Source organism: Pelodiscus sinensis, chromosome 1, assembly GCF_052426305.1.
Source record: "Pelodiscus sinensis isolate ZL-2025 chromosome 1, ASM5242630v1, whole genome shotgun sequence".
Taxonomy (NCBI): domain Eukaryota; kingdom Metazoa; phylum Chordata; order Testudines; family Trionychidae; genus Pelodiscus; species Pelodiscus sinensis.
Window position 1 is genome coordinate 307,825,374 of NC_143052.1, and position 21,959 is coordinate 307,847,332.

General features: G+C 42.3%; 1 protein-coding gene across 5 annotated transcripts in view; it reads left to right on the forward strand.

Annotated features, from left to right (window-relative positions):
- PAN3 (poly(A) specific ribonuclease subunit PAN3) overlaps nucleotides 1–21,959 on the forward strand; it is a 115,519-nt gene that overhangs the window by 2,715 nt on the left and 90,845 nt on the right. For all 5 annotated transcript variants that reach the window (XR_012900724.2, XM_075919221.2, XM_075919222.2 and 2 more), the window contains exon 2: nucleotides 18,206–18,327. Coding sequence is in view for 4 of the 5 variants with exons in the window: in XM_075919221.2 (XP_075775336.2) it covers nucleotides 18,206–18,327 (122 nt within the window). In the remaining variant the exon portion in view is untranslated. The remainder of the gene's footprint in view (nucleotides 1–18,205; nucleotides 18,328–21,959) is intronic.

Consider the following 21,959-nt stretch of genomic DNA (forward strand, 5'->3'; position numbering starts at 1 on the left):
GGTGAGAAACACTGTTTTTTTTTCAATGATCCAAAATTTTTTACATCCTTTCATAAAGAACTCTAGTGCAGTGATTTTCAAACTACAGGTTGTGACCCAGTACTAGAGACGTAAGCAACTAGTCGAGTCTCTACTCGACTACTCACTTCCCTCACCACCTTGCTGCCTGTGTATCAGAGGTTCCCCCCACCACCGTCGCTGTGGTGTAGAGAAGGAGGGATGGGGATGCAGAGGCACGGTGGTCCAGGATTGCTCATGCCAGGTCCCAGACTGCTGCACCTCTTCCACCCAATTCTTACTACATTAAAAATGCTCAGCTGCAGTGGGGGTAACTTTGGACCCAGCATAAGCAAGGACAGAGCACCTCCCCTTAACGACTAATCATGTAGTTGATACAAGTTGTATTGATTACACAGTCAATTCCTTGCTTCTTAACATCCTTACTCCCTACTGGGTCATGCATGGCTGGGCACCTGCTGCTAGCTGCTTCTGGGGCTCAGCATGGTTTGTGGTGACAGAAAGTGCTGCACTGCTGACTGGGAGCCGTTCAAGGTAAGTCCCTCCTGCCACAGTCCTGACATCCCCAAAGCAGGAACCACCTTGTTACACCTCCAGGTTCTCCTCATCAGCCCACTCTGGATTAGGGATGTAAGCCACTAGTCAACTATCCGGTAGGGATGAAAGTGACTAGTCGCTCTCCCCTCACCCTTGCTGCCTCTGTCAGAAAGAGGCAGCAATGGGGAGGAAGTGGAAGGGGTTCTGGGAGAAGCCAGCTTAAAAGCTCCCTGCTGGCCCCAGGCTCCATGCACACTTCGGCTTTGAAATGCACCAGAGCCTCTGTTGGGGCTTCGGTGCATTTCAAAGCGTAAGTGCTTCATGGAGCCCAGAGTCAGCGGGGGACTCCCTGCTGGTCCCAAGTTCCAGGCATCGTTTCTGTCTTTGAAATGCACAAGAGCCCCTATTTGAATAATCGAATAGTTGATGGAAATTTCATCAGCTATTCAATTAGTTGATTAATTTTAATTCCCTACTATCCAATAAGCAGGGGTCGACAAATTATACAATGTACTTGCCCGTGGCGAGTCGATTGTAACCCGGAAGAGCCGGGTTCAGGCAATCTGCGCATGCGCAGATCGCCGGACAGTGTGGCTGGCGAGCAGGGCTCACCGCAGTTCGGGGAGCCCTGCCGATAAGCATATGCTTATCAGATAATTGACTAGTGATTTGACTAGTAGCTTTCCCCCTGCCCTTTGCTGCCTCTATCAGAGAGGCAGGAAGCGGGGAGAGCAGGATCCAGTGCTGGCGTGAGCCAGCTTAAAAGCCGGTTTCCCCCAAGCACTATCTCTGCAGGGGTGGGGGGGAGGACAGGAGAGGCAGAGGTGTAGCAGGGGATCGGGTGCAAGCTGGGAATCAGCTCTTAATACATTTAAAAGGCTGAAGTGCAATGGAGGGGACCAGGTGCGAGCTGGGACAGTTGATTCCTGGCTCATGCCTGGTCCCCACTGCTGCACTTCAGCCTTTTAAATGTATTAAGAGCCTTGGCTCTTAATACATTTAAAAGGCAGAGCCACAGTGGGGTTAGTTCCCGGGGCCAGGAGCTAACCAGGCTGCGGCTCTGCAGTTTCACCCCCTTATCAACTAATTGACTGTAGGAAATTCCATTGACTAGTGGATTAGCTGATTGAATGCCCATACTCTAGTAAAATTATGTTCGGTCATGGGCATCAGTGATTTTCTTCAACTGGGTCATGAGAAAAAAGTTTGAAAACCACTGCTGTAGTGGTTGGAGCTGGAAATTTATTTGGCAGGAGGGGTGTTGGAGATGTCACTTTTGCTGTTCTTGTGAGGGGAAGAAACACCAAGTTATAAGCCTTTAAAAATGTCACTGTGCTTACATACAGTACGGAATTGAATATTTACAAATTAAATTCTCTGAATATTTTGTCTGTACTGAGCATGCTCCAGCCCAGGGCAGTGGGGACTAAATAGGACTTGCCTTGTAGTTTCAGCTCCACACTCCTGTGGTCCCAGACCAGGAAGGTGACAGAATTGCTGGCCCCTGGGCAGGAAGGGCCCTGGCTCTGTATTTTGGGAAGGGTCGGGGTCTCTGGCAGAAGGGGTTGGGCTGGGGCAGGCAGCCTTCAGCATCACCCTGAGCATGCTGAAGCATCCCCCTCTCCCTCCGCCAGCCTTCAGAGCCTCCTAGAGCACACTGTGCGGCAGTCTGGTGGCAATTTAAAAGTCCCAGGACTTTATTCATCACTGCCACTGAATTGCCAGATTTCAGGGTAATTGCCTCTTTGGCTCTCTCCCGCCCTTTGTCAGCAGGCCTGTCCCAGACCCAGGAGCTGAGAGTTGAGAACTTGTTTCCATACCCTCCTTGCTCCTTCTGCCAAGTCCTGGGCAGCATGGAGAAGGAAGCCACCTGGTTCGAATGCAGGGACAAGCTCAGGGTAGAGGAGGGGGAGAGTGATATTGGCTGGGCAAGGAGACTAGAACCCAGAAAATGTGGAGACAGACTGAAACTAGCAAGATAAAGAGAGAGAAGACTGTAATAAAGAGCTCCATGACAACATGGCCTGTTTCACTATTGGTATGCTGTCAGCAAATACCTATGAAACTTATGGGTGAAGTGTGTTTCATCCCCTGTAGTGCTAGTCCATGACAGCCTACTACTGCTATTGCTCTGTTAGCTCAAGTGCTGGAGGGCTGTGCTATTGATCTAAAAGTTCCATTTTGCTGAGGAGCCACGTGACTTTAAGTATGGATTCCATATGATGGACCTTTGGTTTTTAGTTTTTTTTTAATGTAGGGCATTACATACAAAGTTACATTAACAATAAACAATTTTGCAAAGTGAAGAACTCAGAAGTTAGGAAGTGCTAGTATTAAAGCTGCCTGGAAACCATGATTGACACGTGTGTATGTATTGAGAGAGTTTTTAATTATATGGTCACATACTATTTTTTCCATGGTCTCCTTCCTCTTTCAGTTCATAGACTCGGCCGTGGTAATTGAATAATCTGCTATTAAGTAGCTTATTTACTACATGCTATTTAAACTCTGCTCTGAATACAAAATTATTAATTTCCTAATGGGCCATTTTGTCCTGTTCATCATTATAGTACCTGAAAATATAACAGATGTTAATTTATTTTCACAAAATCCCTTTGAGGTAAGGGAGTATTACACCCATTTCTCAGATGGGCAGTTGAGATGAAGAGAGATCAAGGTCAAAAGCGCTGATGAATTTTGAATGCCTAATTTGAGAATCCTAGGATCTGATTTGTTCAAAAGACAACTAATTTTAATTGAACCTGTGAATGCTCAGCACTTCTAAAAATCAAACCCCAGGATCTCAAGCTGGGCACCAGACATGAAAACTATATAGTTGGTGACCACTTGTAAGAATTTTGATTTGTTGTTTCCATTGTTAGAAACTTGGACATAGGGATAAAAATTAGTTCTCTAGGGCAGCATGCACCTGCCTTAACCACGTGACCATTGGTTCTCTTCCTGCAGTTCCTGCCTTGTTCACTACACACCTTTTAAATTGCAACAGCTGAAACAGGAGTCCCACAGACAGTCCAGTTTATACAGCCATGGTTTATTCCCTGGATTGGACACTGACTAAGGCCTGTGGGGAAAAATAGCATCTGATCATGTATTAAAAAATGATCATAATGTGTACAGCAACAGACTATGGCAACTTAATTCCAACATTGCCTCACTTTTGAGTGCTTGACTTTGCAACTATAATATTATTTAAATGTAAAAGTTTTTTGTTAGATAATTTTAATACTTTTTACTAACTCCTTGAGATGCTTTTTACTATAAAATAGTGTAATACTTTTTTTCATAATCTTTCATCTTGTGTAGTCGAGTATCACTAAAGTAAAATCATAGGGGGCTATAGCTGCTTTCGTAGCTCTGCTGTGACAGCAGCCCCCCTGCTGCTGTGTGGTGTTAATTTTGCACATTCAAGAAGCTGGCCTTGAGAACACGGGTGCTGCTATTATTGAGTTGAGTTCTTGTTCCCCTTACTCCCAAGACTAGGGGCATGTCCCACACTACAGACATAAGTCAACCTGTATTAGATTCACACTATCCTCTTTCTGTTGATGGTATGCCTCCTCACCAGGACCTCCTCTACAGTATGAAGAGAGGCAGGATGGGGGCCTGAGAGATAGGGCTCTCAGCTCCACACAGCTCCCCACCAGAAGCCCAGCTACCTAGCAGGTTTCTCATCACCTCACTCCCTACTGTGAGCAGGGGCCAGTCACCCAGGAGTCTCCTCTTCTTTCACCATTGGGAATGGCAACAGGAAGTTGGGGGCAGCTGAGCTTTAGCTGCCTGGCTTTCTTGTCAATTTCATGGTTCCTGGAGTAAACCCTGAAATTGACAAGACAGGCAATAGCCAATGTCACCCTAACTACACCAACATAAGTCCTGTGGCTCTTGTGGAGATGGAGTTTATGTGAAAGTAGTAGGACACTTACATTGGTGGAATCAGGGTATGGAGTGTGAACTGACATAAGTAGGTGACACAAGCTCTCTTATGTTGACTTGTGTAGTGTAGACCAGGCCTAGCTGTCATTTTCCTTAACCATATACTGGTTTTGTCCTCTCATTTCTCCTTTTTCCATTTTCTTGGTAGAGAATAAGAGCATCCGTCCTTGAATTCTTTATAGGACACTTCTGGTTAAAAAATAAAAATAGAACAAAATTTAAATATCTTGCCCACAACACTTGAGGTAGTTGGTCCTTCCATTGTAGCATTGGTTGAGAATTCAGACTGTCCATGAACTGGAGGTGGGAAGGTACATGGAGATCAAGATCACAACAGGTTGGCCTGATAGTCATAGTACTGCTGCTCCTACAGCCATCAAACTACATATATTGGGAAGCTTACTGTGATAGTAATAGTAAGCATTTGCTGCTAATATATGAGCAACATTATAGCAACACTGAAAGCATACAGTCACTTTCAGCAAATGAAACCAGATCAAGAAATTCTGTTCTCTTAGCTGAGACCTACAATATAGGTTTTGTAACATTGATTACAGAAGGCGCTGAAGACTTAACCATCACCATTGTTTTGAAATAAAGTAGTTAAAACAAGGAGGAGTTCTGTGGCACCTTAGAGACTAACAGATTTATTAGGGCATACGATTTCCTGGGTAAAACCCACATCATCAGAAGAAGTATAGTGGAAGTTACAGATTCAAGGGTGTATATATACTGTGTTAATAAGGCTAATCACGTCAGGGTGGAAGTGACTCATTCACCACATTTGATGTGGAGATGTGAATATCAAAAGAAGAGATTGCCTTTATTGTGAGTTAACCAGTTAAGATCCTATTCAGTCCTAAATTGATTGTATTGAATTTGTAAATGAACTCCAATTCAGCTGTCTTCCTTTGTAATCTGGTTTTGAAATTCTTTTGCAAAAGGATGGCTACAGGAAAGTTGAAGTGTTCCCCTACAGATTTGTGTGTTACCTTTCCTGCTGTCTAATTCGTGACCCTTTATACTTTGGTGTAGAGACTGTCCAGTTTGGCCAATATACATGGCAGAGGGACATTGCAGGCAGTTGATGGCATATATCATGTTAGTGGAAGTGTAGGTAGAGGAGCCCCTGATAGTGTGGTTAAGTCTGTGATGGTGTTGCTTGTACTGTGTGTGGATGAAGTTGGTAACAGGATTGGTTGCAGGATAGGTTCTTGGGTAAGTGTTTCTTTGGAGTGTTGTATGGTTGCTAGTGAGTATTAGCTTCAGGTTGAGGAGTTGTCCGTAGGCGAGGACTGTCCTGGCCCTGAGGCCTGTGAGATTAAACAGTGGAAACAGTGCATCAGTAAGGGATAGTTTTCCAGGATAGGTTGTAGGTTCAGTGATGCACTGCAAGGGTTTTAGCTGGGGGCTGTAGGTGATAACCAGTGGTGTTCTGTTCTGTTCTTTTCTTTGTTGGGCCTGTCCTGAAGTAGGTGACTTCTGCGTACTTGTCTGGCTCTGTCAATCTGTTTCTTCACTTCCCCAGTTGGATCTTTAAGTTTTAAGAATGCTCGATAAAGATCTTTTATGTGTTTGTCTCTATCTGAGGGATTGGAGCAGATAAGGTTATATCTTCGGGTTTGGCTGTAGACAATGGATTGTGTGATGTGTCCTTCATGGAAGCTAGAGGCATGTAGGTAAGATTAGTGGTCAGTAGGTTTCCAGTAAAAAGAGTAGTGTTTATGCGAGCATTGTTTATTTGTACAGTAGTAGCCAGGAAGTAGATCTCCTGTGTGGATTATTCAGGCTGAGGTTGATAGTGGGGTGGAAATTGTTGAAATCTTTCTGGAATTCTTCAAAGGCCTTCTGTTGGGTCCATATGATGATGTCATCAAAATAGTGTAAGTAGAGGAGGTATGCTAGGGGATGGGAACTAAGGAAATGTTGTTCTAGGTCAGCCATAAAAATACTAGCATGTAGTGGGGTCGTGTTTACCCATAGTAGTGCCACTGAATTGAAGATATAAATTGTCCCCAAATGTCCCAGAAATGGTTGTTGGGGAGGATAAAGTCACATAGCTCAGCCACCAGATGTGCCATGACATCATTGGAGATACTTTTCCTGAAGCTTGTATTCCATCCTTGTGTGGGATATTGGTGTAGAGAGCTTCTACGCCAATAGTGATCAGGATGGTGTTTTCAGGAAGATTACTGATGCACTGTTGTTTCCTCAGGAAGTTAGTGGTGTCTCAAAGATAGCTAGAAGTGGTTAAGTGTAGTAGTTAAGCAACTCGAAAAGACAAACTAAACAGGAAGTTAGCTCTTCAAAACTAAACAAAATGCAACAAGTTGGATTGCAATATTCTAATGTAGTGGCTTTCAAGCCATGGTTTGTGGACAACTGTGGGTCTGCAGCCTGTGTCCAAAGTGGGTCTGAATCTCCATTTGAAATTTTTAGTGGTCAGCAAATGAAAAAAGGTTGAAAACAGTTCTAATGTATTTTAATAAACTGAACTTTTAAAAAAAAATGATTTGTACATTTGAAATTTTCTATTTTACCTGCCATTATATCTCAGTGCTCCATGTTAAGGTTAAGATTTAATTTTACCCAACACAATCGATAGTGTCTAATCTGCAATAAACACAGTTTTTCTTGGAGAAATTCTGAGGTGGGCTTAGGGGATGAGTTAAGATTTGGCTGTGTTAGTGAATGCCAATGGGGAGAGATTTAGGATGAGATGCCAGAGAGATGTGTAGAAATGCAGAATTGGATGGAGACTAGTAAGGAATGGACAGGTAGATTGCTGACTGAGTGTAGAGAATGGTAGCTTTAGGAAACTATGTATGAGGTAGGTATGTTAAATTGTGAGTAATTCACTAATTGAATAGTCGATGCATTTTGCATCAACTATTCGATTAGTCAATAAGGTGCCTCCGCCTTTGAAGTGTAGGAATAGTTCTAGGGCTGTTACAACACTTCAAAGGTGAAAGTGTTGCGTGGAGCTCAGGGTCAGGTGGGGACTCCCCCGCTAACCCTTGGCTCTATGCAACACGGCCGCTTTGAAAAAGTGCGAGGAGCCCGGAGTCAGGCTCCTCGTGTCATTTCAAAGCAGCGGCACTGTGTGGAGCCTGTGATCAGCTGGGAACTTTGCACTGATCCTGGGCTCCCAGTGGTGCTGCTGCTTTGAAATGCCATGTGGAGCTGAGGACACCTCAGCTGGCCCCATGGGGGCTGCATGCGGTGTTTCAGAGTAGCAGTGCCATGTGGAGCCCTGGGTCCACCCCCAGGCTCCATGTGGCACTACTGCTTTGAAGTACCCTCTCCTCTTCCCCCTGCCTTGCTGCTTCTTTCTGATAGAGGCAGCAAGGGGTGGGAAGCAATTAGTCGACAGGCTATCTGATATGCATTTGCTTATCTGATTGTCGACTAGTCCTTCACATCCCTGGTATGAAGTTGTTCAAAGAAAAACATGGAATGAAAGAGAGAGGACCAGTGATGGAGCCAGTGTTCTAGTTATTTATGCGTGGCACACTAATGTGGTGTAACTGGATTAAAATCAAGAATAAGGATGTAAAAGAGTAGTCAGCTACTCACGTTCCCCCCGCCCCCCCCCTCCCCCCCCACACACACACTGCCTCTATTTCAGAGGCAGCTGAGAAAGGGGAGCAGGAGCCAGTGCTTGAGGGAGCTGTTTCAAAAGCCGCCCCCCCCCCCCAGCACCATCTCCGCAGGGCAGGTTGGGCAGGGGAGGCAGAGGCACAGCGCAGGCAGCTCTTACTACATGTAGGGTATGTCTAAACTACATCCCTTTTTCAATAAAGGGATGTAAATTAGACACATCAAAATTGTAAATGAAGCCGGATTTTGAATTTCCCATGCTTCATTTGCATAATGGTGGCTGCAGCTTTTTTCGAAAAGCTGCTTTTTGGGAAAAAATCACGGTCTCTGTTCGATAAATGCCTTGTTTCGAAAGATTCTGTAATCCTCAAAAAATGAAAAATTGGCTTTTCGAAAAAAAGCTACAGCCGCCATTATGCAAATGAAGCATGGGAAATTCAAATCCCGGCTTCATTTACAATTTCAATATGTCTAATTTACATTCCTTTATCGAAAAAGGGATGTAGTTTAGACATACCCTTAAAAGGTAGAGCCGCAGCCGTCAGGAACCCAGTGCAAGTGGGGACTGCTTAGTTCCTGCTTGCACTGGGTCCCCGCCGTGCCTCTGCCTTTTAAATGTAGTAAGAACCAACGGCTCTTAGGCAAAGATGAAGCAGGGCTAGCGCCCGGGGCTGGCGCAAATTAGGACTACTTAATTCCAGCTCATGTAGCCCCGGGAGTTAACCCTGCTGGAACTCTGCAGTTTAAATGTAGTAGGAGTTGGGCAGCTGCTCCACCCGGCTCCTACTATATTTAAACTACAGAGCTGCAGTGGGTAGCGAGCGCCCCTCTCCCCGCCATTGAATACTTGATTAGTTGATTAATCACGATTTAACATCCCTACACCAGAACCAAGCTTAATGTGCAGGACAAACATACCCTAGGAAAGCTAGAATAGGAAACTATCCTGCTTTGGTGTTGAGATGGCCAAGGCTGCCTAATATCTGTATTTTAGCATAATGTGTAAGGAGTTAAAGAAACACTAATCACATGGCTTTTGTGTTGTGTGACTGAGTTTAAGTCATCTTGATGCTTTTAAATCATTTTAATCACCACAGTAAAGCAACCTATTCCTGAACATTGCTTTTCCGGAAAAGCAATGACGATCTACTGTAAAATTGTCAGTGTTTTTCCGGAAAAACTATGCTGCTCCCGTTCGGGCAAAAGTCCTTTTCCGGGAAAAACTGTTCCAGAAAAGGGCCAGTGTAGACAGCACAGTAGTCTTTTCCGCATAAAAGCCCCGATCACGAAAATGATGATTGGGGCTTTTTTCCGGAAAAGCGCGCCTACATTGGCCACGGACGCTTTCCCGGAAAAAGTGCTTTTCCGGAAAAGCATCCTGCCAATGTACACGCCCTTTTTCCGGAAATACTTATAACGGAAAACTGTTCCGTTTTAAGCATTTCCGGAAAAGGGTGCCAGTGTAGACGTAGCCGTTGTGTTTGGAAAGCACTTGGAGAGAACATATTTTGAAGATCTTAGAGGGTGTTCATATTTTGAAAGTGTGAGGATTGACAAATTGCTGTAGAGTGTGGGGTGCCAAAGGAGAGAATAATTCAGTTATCCCCATTTGAGTGCTGAGTTGTTAGTGGTTGTATAAAAATAAAAAGGAAGAAATTACATCTATTCCAAGGAATTTACAGTCTAGATTAGATACTTCTATGACATGTACATTTTGCAGTATTGAGACAGGAGATTAGCTTCCCCAGTATTAATGGTAAGGTAAAGTTTGCTGTTTTGTTTTTGTTTTCCTGTTTTTTCCTCTTTGTAAATAAAATACTTGATCATTAAGTTGGAATGTTTGTAATAAAGATAATTAGTCTTAGTCTTTCCTTGAGAAATGCTATATTAAAACATGCATAGAAGGGATATCAGAGTTAAAGGCTGTCACTGCGGTAATGACAGTACACAGTATCTTGAAAAACACATAATATAAAGCACATGACTTGTGCTTGAGAATCCATTAAACAATATTCAAATATTGCATTTAATCCATGTGTATTATGGCTGTTTCTGGATAGAGGAAAAGTCATTACAGAATTAAGTGGGTTGAGTATAAGCCCTACAAATATCATAGCATTTTGAAGCTAAAAAGCTGTCTTCCTAAGTGTTACATGACATCCCACACCAGGTTTTGTTTTTGCTGCTAAAGAAAACTCATTTAGGTTTTGTTTAACAGGTTAATCGATTAAAGGGAGTGACCTTCGCGCTGCAGGCAGGGGCTGCACCATCCGGGCTGGAGCAGCTGCTGCGTGTGGCGGGCCAGGCTGTCCCACAGACAGGGTCTGCTCCAGCATCCCAGCCAGAGTAGCTCCTGTCTGTGGGGTGCCCAGACCTGCCATGGACAGAGGCTGCTCTTGCCAGGACACCAGAGCAGCCCCTGCCTGTGGTGGGCCAGGGCATCCTGCGGCCAGGGGCTGCTCTGGTGTCCTGGCTGGAGCAGGCCCTGTCTCTGGCAGGGCTGAAGCAGCCCCCTGCCCGAGGCAGGTGGAGAGCTGCTTCAGCTGCCACCAGTTAACCTTAACCAGTAAGACTCCACCATTAAGGGTGGGCTTACCAGTTAAACATTATAGACTAACACATTTATTAGAGCATAAGCTTTCGTGGGCCAAGACCCACTTCATCAGATGCATGTAGTGGAAATTCCCTCTAGAATTTCCACTACATGTATCTAATGAAGTGGATCTTTGCCCACGTAAGCTTGTGCTCTAATAAATCTGTTAATCTATAAGGGTGTGTCTAGACTACCTAGTTTTGTCGACAAAAGTGGGCTTTTGTCGACAAAACTATACCAGCGTCTACACTACCGCTGAGTTCTGTCGACATAACGTCGACAGAACTCAGCAGTTTTGTCGACGCTGGTATACCTCATTTTACGAGGCATAACACCTTCTGTCGACAGAACTCTGTCGACAGAAGGTGTTATTGCCTGTAACGTTGCGTCCAGACTACGGAGTTCTGTCGACAAAGCAGCTTGCTTTGTCGACAGAACTCAATGTGTCTGGACGCTCTTTGTTGACGGAAGTTTTGTCGACAGTATCTGTCAACAAAACTTCCGTCGACAAAACGCGGTAGTCTAGACGTACCCTAAGGTGCCACAGAACTCCTTGTCACTTTTGCAGATTCAGATTAACACAGCTACCCCTCTGATACTTGACAGTTAAACATTCACATCCCTCTTTTAGGTTAGTTTACATTGAAGTTAAAATGTACCCGTTCGTTATATCCAGTAGGATTTTGAATTAAGACTGCCTTCTCATTGTAGAAACACACCTTTTTAAGCTGTGATGGCAGTACACTAGGTTAATTCTGGACATTATTTTTCTGGCACTGTGATATACTGTGCTGCAGAAAATTAGGAACAAAGATAATATTCCAATCTTTAATAAAAGAGATGTTTAACAGTAATGTGAGTACATAGTAAACACTTGAGAGAAAGTTTGTCCCAGTTAAAGATTAACACATCTTGTCTGTTCCCTTAATCTAGAAGAAAGCTAGCTCTTAATTTGCGAGACCCCCCCCCGGTAAAGCTGGGAAAGACCAAATTTTATAATCCTGTTATTTTTAAGATTAAAAACAAGCAGAAAAATCTCCTCCCAAACCTTTGTTTCAGACAACATTTACACATTATAAAGAAGCATAAAAAAGGGCACAAACCCAAGTCATTAGGCATACTTTGCAGATCCCTTTTAAACCATTGTTTTAGTTAAGCATTGTTTCATAGTTATGCAGCTCATGAAAAGCAGAGCTTCCTGTTTAGCAGTTGTACTTGGAGTTGCTCTCAACTTCTTTCAATAATTGCAGAGTAAAAAGGGGCATTTGACTGAGGCCTGTAGTTGGAGGAGAGAGGGGGAGTGTATGTGTGTACATACATACAATTATACAACAGATCACAAAACAGTGGTTTAGCAGAGCTTAACAGGAGGTCTTACCTTTTCTCCTGGGCCAACTGTTATCATTTTGTCTGCAATCTGGTCAGATCTCAAAACCTGAGCACAGTCAGCCCTGTGTAATTCTTTTAGTAGCACTGCAGGCAGGGATTTTGATTATTTAGCAGGAGATGCTTGTTGTTACTCAACAATATCTGGATATTAAGAGCTGCTAGAGGCACTACCTTTCAAATGAGATAAAATGGGCGTCCTGATCACATGTGGTATTAAAGAGAGAGCTATTTCTTTTAAGTGCAATTTCTGAGAAGACTGCTCATAAGATATTTTTGCATCTGTTTATGATACTGAATTAATGCAATAGAAATGCAGGTTGATCCTCTCTAGTCTGGCACTCTCTGGTCTGGCAATATCCATGGTCCACCTGATTAGTTAGCTGGATGTCCACTTACAGATATTGACATTACTCTTCTTTAAATAAAAAGCTGTTGCTGTCCTTTGTTCATCTCTCATGCCTGTAATCAAGAGCCTCTCTTTCTTGCTATGGTAGTGGAAGAAGTATCGTAGAGGAGGACAGCTGAACTGCTGTGCTATCATAAGTGAGAAATTGCTTGATGGTTTTCTTTTAAAAAGTAGAAAAAATGTTCTATGATTCTTTCTAAACTTTCCTGCCTTCAGTTGCTTTACAGCATTGTTAGAAGTAAATAATGTTTTGGATCCTCTAAGCCACTTAAAATATGTTTTGTTCTTTATATCTATTTGCCTGACATCTTAGTTTGCTCACCAGACACTTTTTACAGATGTGGTGTGAAAGAGAAACCCAGTCTGTTGTTTGCATTCTTTCTATGTCCATCTTTGCTCCTCAAACTAGTCTAGCTAACTTTCCCTGCAATATAGAGGATTATCTTGAGAATATTTAACCTTGCTTTTCTGAAGCATAAACAATGCTAATATAGGAAAAATACATCCATGTATCTTATAAGACAACTTACCCAACTTTGTAAGTTTCCCACCATCCTAAAATAGTAAACACTCCATCTAAGCTAATTAAAATATACTTTTGGGAAATTGAACCGTATTGGACATTATATTTTAATGGTACCAAATGTTAAACAGTTTGAAAATAAACTTATGAATTTAGTTACACAGAAAAGATCAAGATGGATATATTAAATGCAGTGTCTAATTTTGTTCAGTAAATGTGTGTCAATAAAAATTCAAAGTGGAAAGTCTAAAATCTGCTCAAGGGTGTGTACCAGGCCTATTATACATGGAAAAGTAAGTGTCTGAGATCCATTACTCAGTACTGTTTATTCTTGGTGAAGTCCAGTCACTTGCAGCCTAAAAAGGGTTCTTGCGCTGGCTTGACACAGTTAAAAATTATTCTAACAGTTGTGGCCTTTCTTGGAGGAAGAAAAATCTGTAGCTTGTCTGAATAATTAGTTGTCAAAAGCAAAGCCAAAGAAAAGAAAAGAAAAGAAAAGAAAAGAAAAGAAAAGAAAAGAAAAGAAAAGAAAAGAAAAGAAAAGAAAAGAAAAGAAAAGAAAAGAAAAGAAAAGAAAAGAAAAGAAAAGAAAAGAAAAGAAAAGAAAAGAAAAGAAAAGAAAAGAAAAGAAAAGAAAGCTATTGACATATCATTTGTGGTCTTCTAGAAAATACACAAAGTGACAACTGCCTCATCTATTTCGGTGTTTATCAAGCACCTGTTGCTGTATGAACTGTTTCCCCCAAAATAATCTTGTAGAAGACAGTCTGACAAAGTGGACTCTGTGTCTCTTGGCTTCTAGCAAAGTGGCTGGAAACTATTTTCCCTTTTCTAATGTATGTCTATATGAGCTGCATCATGTCCTTTTCTGTCTGTCTTATTTGTTGATATGGGAAGGCTATGTTAAAGAAATGAAACTTGAGGTTTTATTCTGAAGGCAGGGAAGCCAGTATTCACTCTTTACCTCTGAAATAGAATGCCATAGCCTCAGACCATTATCAGGAAAACTATTGTCTTCTGTTTTAATAAGTTAAACCTTTGAGGTCATTCATTTAATCATTTCTGTGGAGTATGATTGTTAAGGAAGATTGGTTTGTTCTACTAAGTAGCTTGGAACAGCGCAGTGGAAGGCCTTGTGTCTGAGGACTACCACCTTGAAATCAGCATGTTTCTTTATGGGGAGCCAGTGTAGTGAGTGGAGCATTAGAGAGGTGTGCTTTCTGTGACTGGTGATGCATGGGACGTATAGGTATTCTGTATTGGTCTGGTTATCTTTTGAAGGTCAGTATACTTATTTTGTACTACAGTGTGGTGCAGTAACCTAGCTATGAAGTTATGGACAAACTGGTAGATCATTACCCTGCCTCATCCCAGGAGGCATACCTGGGTGGTCGACAAATGCCTTTGATGTCAACCGCGGAACGTCCAGACTACCGCACTGAGCCGACAAACAGCTGATTGGCTCAGCATGGCAGCCATGTAAATGTAAACGAAGCGGGGATTATTTAAATCGCCGCTTCATTTTCCTATGCCTGGTAGTCTAATCTACATGCCTCCGTCGCCAGAGGCAAGTAGTCTAGACGTACCCTTAGGGTACATGGCTGTGTGTGGATTAAAAAACCTGCAGCTGAGTCAGTTGACTTGGGTTTGCAGAGCTCAATCTTTTGAGCTGAAAAATAGCTGTGTAGATGTTTTGGCAGGAACTGAAGTTTGAGTTCTGGGACCCTGTGAGGGGTAGGATCCCAGAGTGTAGGCTCCATCCTGAGCCCAAACATGTACATAGCAATTTTTAGTCCTGCAGCCCAAGCCCGAGTCAGCTGACCTGGGCCAACATGGCCTTGCCACAGGGCTTATAACCCTGTGTAGACCTACTCTAAGGCTATGCATACACTACAGGGCTGTGTCTAGACTGGCTACACTGGCCGCTTGATTTTGCGCAAAGCACTGACGTTCTGCTCTCTGAAATCAGTGCTTCTTACGCAAATGCTTTGACGTTCCCATTCGGGCAAAAGCCCTTTTCCAGAAATATTTTTGCACAAGAGGGCCAGTGTAGACAGCTAAAAACTGTTTTGCGCAAAAAAGCCCCAATCGCGAAAATGGCGATGGGGGCTTTTATTGCGCAAAACCGCGTCTAGATTGGCACGGACACTTTTCCACAAAAAGTGCTTTTGCGCAAAAGCGTCTGTGCCAGTCTAGATGCTCTTTTCCATAAATGCTTTTAACGGAAAAACTTTTCCGTTAAAAGCATTTGCGGAAAATCATGCCAGTCTAGACGTAGCCCAGGGGTTTTGCACAAAAACCTGCGGAGTGTCCATACCTTGAGCGTTTTTGTGCAAGAAAATCTACAGTCAATAGACAGAACAGAGGACTTTTTGCAGTTTAGGTATACCTCTTTCTAGGAGAAATAACTCCTTTTTTCCCATGATTGTTGCGCAAAAAGGTGTGTGTGGATGCTCAACAGGGGTTTCTTGCACAAAAAGAGTCTATCACACAAAGCACAGGTGCTCTGATGGCCATTCTGTTGAATGGCGATCAGAACTTTCTTGCACAAGCATGTCCAAACAGTGTGGATGCTCTCTTGTGCAAAAGCACATCACTTTTGCGATGCGCTTTGAGGCGTGGACATGCTTTTGCACAAGAAGTTTTTGCTGAAGATCTCTTCCACAAAAAGCTTCTTGTGCAAAAACCCTGCAGTGTAGAAAAGGCTTACTGTGTCTAAGCAAAAATGCTGTGAAATGCACAAAGTAACTATCTGAAAGAAGGTGAATTTTCTCCTCTTTTTTGCAGTTTTATGTAGTCTTGGCTTTTGCTTATAACTGTAATGTAGCAGAGAAATTAGGTATCTAAAGTCAGCTTTTATAATGAAGGATAATGAAAAAATTACGTGAAGTTGTGTATTTTCATGCAAGAAATCCATGTGACATTCCCAAACAAATTGAAATATTTGAGGAAGTTTATGGTGCCATCTGAGACATTCAGTTGCAGTAAATCACTAAAGATTCTGAAGGAAATGTAGTGTGAAATAGTAGAAATGCCCATGTGCTTATACAGTGTGTCTTGGAATGGCAACTGTTCTTGAAACTTGGAAAGTGCTAATGGCCTTCACCACTCAGGAAGGACCTGGATTTAACTTGTACATTGTAGCATAAAGCTGCAGCAGTACTTCAGTTCAAAAATACTGACTGAAATTCAGGGAAAGACTCCTGATTCCAAGGCAGTAGATGCTTCAGTGGAAACCCAAGCAGTTTTGAATAAAAAACAACTAATTGTCACTAAATAGAGCCTCAGAATTCCATCTTACAAAAATATCTGATGAATGTCTGGGCTTCCTTGTCCCAACAAAATAATAGGTTGTATTTAAATATACTATAACCCAGGTTGGGTCCTGACTTACAAGGGCTGGTAACAATATGGCAGTGCTGTATTTTTCAGTATTGTCTCATTACAGTAGGTCTCCACAATGGAATAGTTTTGTTTCATTCTTCTGAATTCACACTTCCCAACTAAACAACTTCGAAAGAGTGGAGTAAGAACAGGACCAGACTACATATAGAATAATAGTTCTGGCTCTTGCTGGGCTTAAATAAAGGGGGGTCTGGTCCAGAGCTCCCTCTTAGCTGCTCTTCTGGAGTTTTGGAAGAGAATCTTGAATGTGCTGTATATACAGATATAGTTCTGCCTTCCCATTCCATTAGTCCTTAAGTTTAGGATTCAAATTTGATTTGAAGAAAATGTAATTATTTTTTTAATGACCACAAGTAGTTAATATCTGTAATATACCATTCCTGAAAATCTCAATGTAGTCAGCTAAATGCCAGTGTCATGTCAGGATTAGATTAAGAGTTAAATTGTGATATTTAAAATGTACCTCTTAACTTATCCCCTCCATCCACAGACAGTCTATCATTCAAGAACAGTGATGTTATTAACTTAAGTTGCCTGGCTCAAGTCAGGATATAGGTTGAAGAGTGAGTGCAATTTGCCAGTTGCTAACTCAGTAAAGGCTAGTGCCATTTGAGTGCTGCTAATCCTCTACTGCCTTCTCTGTTTACTTTCCTGCTATCTGTTCCCTGCTTCCAGACTAGAAGTTACCAACCAGTTCATGTACCCTGCTTTTGCATTCAAAACCCTGCATTCACATGTGTGTCTGAATACCAGCAATTGCAATCTTTCTGCTTGGTACAGAGATCTATTTGATTCTGTTTGATAGTGGTGACTAGGAAGATATGTAAGCATTCTGACAACTGTCTGGAGGCTGATACCAAGGTCCAAGTTGCACTAGTGAGAGACAGGCCTTTTTTCTGAATTGGATCCACACATTTATTGCCATCACACATTTATGCTTTTGACGTGTGTCTTATGAAACACACCTTCCACAGAACCACAAAATCTTGATTCTTTGCTGTCTGATTTAGCTCATCGTGAAATTACTATATATCTTTTTTTTTCCTTAAACATCATTGTTGCACCACCGGAACAAATCTATATAGGTACAGTTGGAATACTTGTATTATAAGGCCTTGTTTCTAGATTCTTAACTTTCTGAAAATGTGCCTTGGGAATTAAATCTGCTTGTTCTTAGCTTGGAAGAATTTTTTAGCAAATTTGACTAAAAATGTCTAAGCACTTTTGAAATGCAAGATAATGAAAAGTTTAAGGAAACATTGAATGTCTGTGTCATAAGATGATGCTTGAGTTCTTCCCCAGATGTGACTTTTAAATTGTAAACTTGCCATGAAGTTGCCATAAAGAGGAATGAATATATTGTTTGAAAAATGGTTACTTTAGAAATAAATTATTGAACACTTTGAGTACTACTTACTGTGTATGCAAAATCATTACTTTCCTTTCTTCCTTTTCTGGTGCTTCAACTGCATTACATCAGATTCTGTTACCATCACTTGTTCCTTACTCTTTTCACATTGTTTGAGTTACTCATCCCTGCCTTCAAGGGCATGTGCAGTTCTGCCCTGCCTATTCTCTGCCATAATTTCATATTGAACACACATGCTTTATTTACCCCCCTCTTGCCTAACTTTTTCTTTCTTTAGATGCACCAATATGCTTTCTTTGTTGCTTCTCCTAAAAATGCAGATTTAAATCTAGAAAAAAATGTTGTTGGCAAGAAACAGGTAGACTTGCTAAACTAAAATAATCTGAAATATTTTTTTTCTTTTTCTTTTAGTTCCTGGAATAGATGGTGGTGGCTTATCTGATGCTAGTCTCACAGATTCCTACTTTAGCACCAGCTTCATTGGCGTTAATGGATTTGGAAGTCCTGCTGAAGCAAAATATCCCATGATGCAGGTAATGTTAGCGGTGAGCTATATCAGTGCTCACTAGCATTGATGGCCATGTTTTGCTGTTGTGCCAAGAGCTGAAATCAGTTCAGTTGCAGGAGCAACAAAAATGAACTTGTTCTGAAATGTTACTGTACATTAGGCTTGCCAATTTCATCTAACAGGATGGAAATAGAACAACCTTGTTCATGCCGTCATGTTGTAATTATCTTATTAGCACTTTTGTTTCAGGATGAAATATGTTTCTTCCATTGATTTTTTTGCTTTATTTTGTACATTAAATCTTCTTGTGACTTATGGTCGATATTCTGCAATCTTAACTTTAACTGTCCAGATTTCTTTTTAGCATCCCCCTTATTTTTGCCCATCACATTTGAATTTGTATGGCTAACATTTTTTTTCAACCTCTTTATCAAAAACTATAAAATATTTTTAATTGAAATACACTTTAATGTCCTTAAATGTCTGAAACCATGTGAACTATTAAAGAAACTATATACTAAGAGCTTGACTTCTCTAAATTCTCAGGTGAACATATAATTGCTTCACAATTATTACACTTTACCTATGTGGCACTGACCAAAGAGAAGAAATTAAGTGCTTTCCATTTCCTATGTAATTTTTTACTAGATTTTTTTTTAAATGTATAGCAAATATAGGTGTCCATTATACATTAACTTCTACAATCTAGTAGTAATACAGGACAGTTTGTTGGAAAGAGCTGCTCACCTTACTTCAAAGCATAAATGTATGGATCAACTAGTAAATGGAGTAATAAGCTCATCGAGTATATGTTTGTTCAAGAACTCCTAAACGCTAAGAGCTAAGACCACCAAATTCAGTATACAGTTTCCTCTTATAACTTAAAGCAACTTAAGGGTTTGGTTATTCCTGGAATGGGATTGCTTTTCATAAAACCAAACAGAACAGAGACAGAATCACCAAAGCAAGTGCAGTCCTCAAAACTGACATACCTCAGTGAATATTGAAAGAGGGCTCAGGGTGGACATGCAGAGTGCCCCCTTTGCCTCCCAGCCTCAATGCAGAGCTGCCACAGCAGCTCCATTCTGGGCTGGTGGGGGGTTGTGCTTCCCTCTCCTGTGGCAATCTGTTCTCTGGTGATAGGAGAGGATTTCCCCCCTTCAGCCCCAGATATGTCTGCTCCATGCTGAGGCTAAAGGAGGAGGCACCTCTCCCCCAGCCATAGCACCCAATGTGGAGCTGGCCCAGAGCTACCACTGCTGTGGATAGGTGGTCCTTCCATAGCCCCTACCCAGCCTAACCTGGACCTGCTCCTTCTGGGGGACATGAACCCCTCCCTCAGCTGTGTCCATTGGAGCTGTAGTGGCCATGAAGAGGCATGTCTCACCTGACCCCAAGCTACTGTGGGGAAGAGAGGGCTGGGCTTATTCTCTTTCCCTGGAGGCATACTGCATATTTAACCCCTCATTCCCAACCCCATTTACATTTTATTTTCCAAAAACAAAAATTGAGTTGATGACTCCAAGCAAAATAATGCCCTCCAATTTTAACTATTTGGACTGCAGTTTTCCATGCTGATTATGTACCGCAGGATGATTAAAAACAAAGTTGCCCTAACAATTTAATCTGTTTCCAAGAACAAAGCTAGGGATATATTATTGAAGCCTTTGTTTAAGCAAGCTTTCTGCACCTGTGCTTTGGAGCAGGAACTTGACATTTGTGGTAAGTTTGTGGCCATTATATCAAGGATGTACTTTATGCTGTTCCTGCAAAAATCTGCCCAAATTAGACTAAAGTTTTAGACTTTGAAAATTACAGTTTACACATGCTCAATATAGACTTTTTAGATTTTTAGTATCATAATCTAACCCGGGGCATTGTGTGGCTTTCCCTGCATTTGCTGCCCTGGGCTGCTGTGAGCTTTGCTAGGTCCAGGTTGAATGCAAGAAATGAGAATTCTATCCTGTGCTTTGAACTCCAGCCCTATGCTGGACCCAAGCAGCATGGAGGAACTGCCCAATTTTTGTATGGAGCTGCTGAAAGCTGCACATGTGAGGCAAGATGGAGTAGATGGAATGTGGAGGCTTGGACTGGAGGCTGATAGGTGAAGGAGGGTATAGGGAAACTGAGGGCAGGGCAAGAAGGTGAGGCTAGGCCAATCTGACAAGTAATTGGAGTGTGGGACTAGAATTGAGGCTGGTTAGGCAAAAAGACAACAGAATGATGACACTGAGGTTGGACAAGAAGCCTGGAGAGTTGAGCCCCCAGTGGTGGCTCTTGTGCATTTCAAAGCCATGAAGCCTGGGATCAGTGGGGGACTCAGAGTCCTCCACTGACCCAGGGCTCCATGCTATGCTGCATGCCGCTAGGAGTTTGGGCTCCCCACAGCTGCCCCTTTGAATTGCACAGATGTATGGCTCAGAGACAGCCTCCTCAAAGCTGATCACATGTGATTCAAAGGGGCAACCTATCTGTGCAATTCAAAGGGGCAGCTGCCTGGAGCCCAGGATCATCTGGGGACTCCCCAGCTGAACCCGGGCTCCGGTGGCATTTCCCCAAACCCGGGGTGAGCTGGGGAGTTTCTTCCCCATGTCAAAGTTGGTTCCTCTGAGGTGCTCATGGATAATACAGCTGTGATGTTCCATCAAAACAAACTTGGAGCTGCCTCATGTGACCGCCTTTGCTAAGAAGCAATAAACATTTGGCCTTTCTCCATCGGGAACAAGATTACTCTCAAAGCATCTCACCTTCCTGGGTCTCAGAACTGTGTAGTGAATCATTTCAGCAGATCATTTAACAGTGATCACAAATGATTTCTCAGACTGAACATGGAAAAGTCCGCATTTCAGATCTAGAGAACACCAGAAATAAACCTATTCACTACCTGACAGAACAGGAGGAATCGCCACTCCTGTTTGAGGGCATGTCACAGTCTGGGATCTGTGTCAAATGCATTTCTACTATCCTGGAAAGAGAAATTTCTTTATCCTTTTTCTTGTATCCATATGGTGTCAAGAGTTTTGAGCATGCTCATAAGATGCCACTGCTAGTCCATGTTGGTTCTTGGGCTTCCTGAGCTTTTCTATTCAAAATCCCATGTGTCTCCAGCAGGCTAGGACATAGTTTCTCAGAACTGTGATCAGATACTGCATTCCTACATCTGACTGCTTGGATGCTCAGTGGGTAGCTCCCCAGGTAGTGCTCTATTAAGCTGAAGTGTAAAATGTTCTTTTTAAATAGCAGAAAACCCTCCACTAGATATACTTGCTCACAAAACAGAAGAGGTTCCTTGTTCCCAGCAGAATGAGACCTCTCCTTCATAGGCTCCTGTTCATCATATTGTGGATTACTTTCTTCATCTAAAGGAAAAATGATTGTCAGTTTTCAGAGGAACCTTCAGGGAACCATCTCCCATGTTCTCTTTCCTGTAGAGGGAGGATCTATTTTTCCAATCCTATGACTGTAGGTTTTTGAAAAGTTTGGACAGGCTCTTCCCAACTATTAAGGATCCAACAATATGATGGAATCTGAATGTGATTCTTTCAGTTTTAATGGAGCCTCTCTCGAAGCTGTAGCTACAGTCTCATTTTCTCCTCTCTAGCATTGGTATTGGCTACTACTTTGGCCAAGACGGTAGTAAAACTTTAGGGTTTGGTA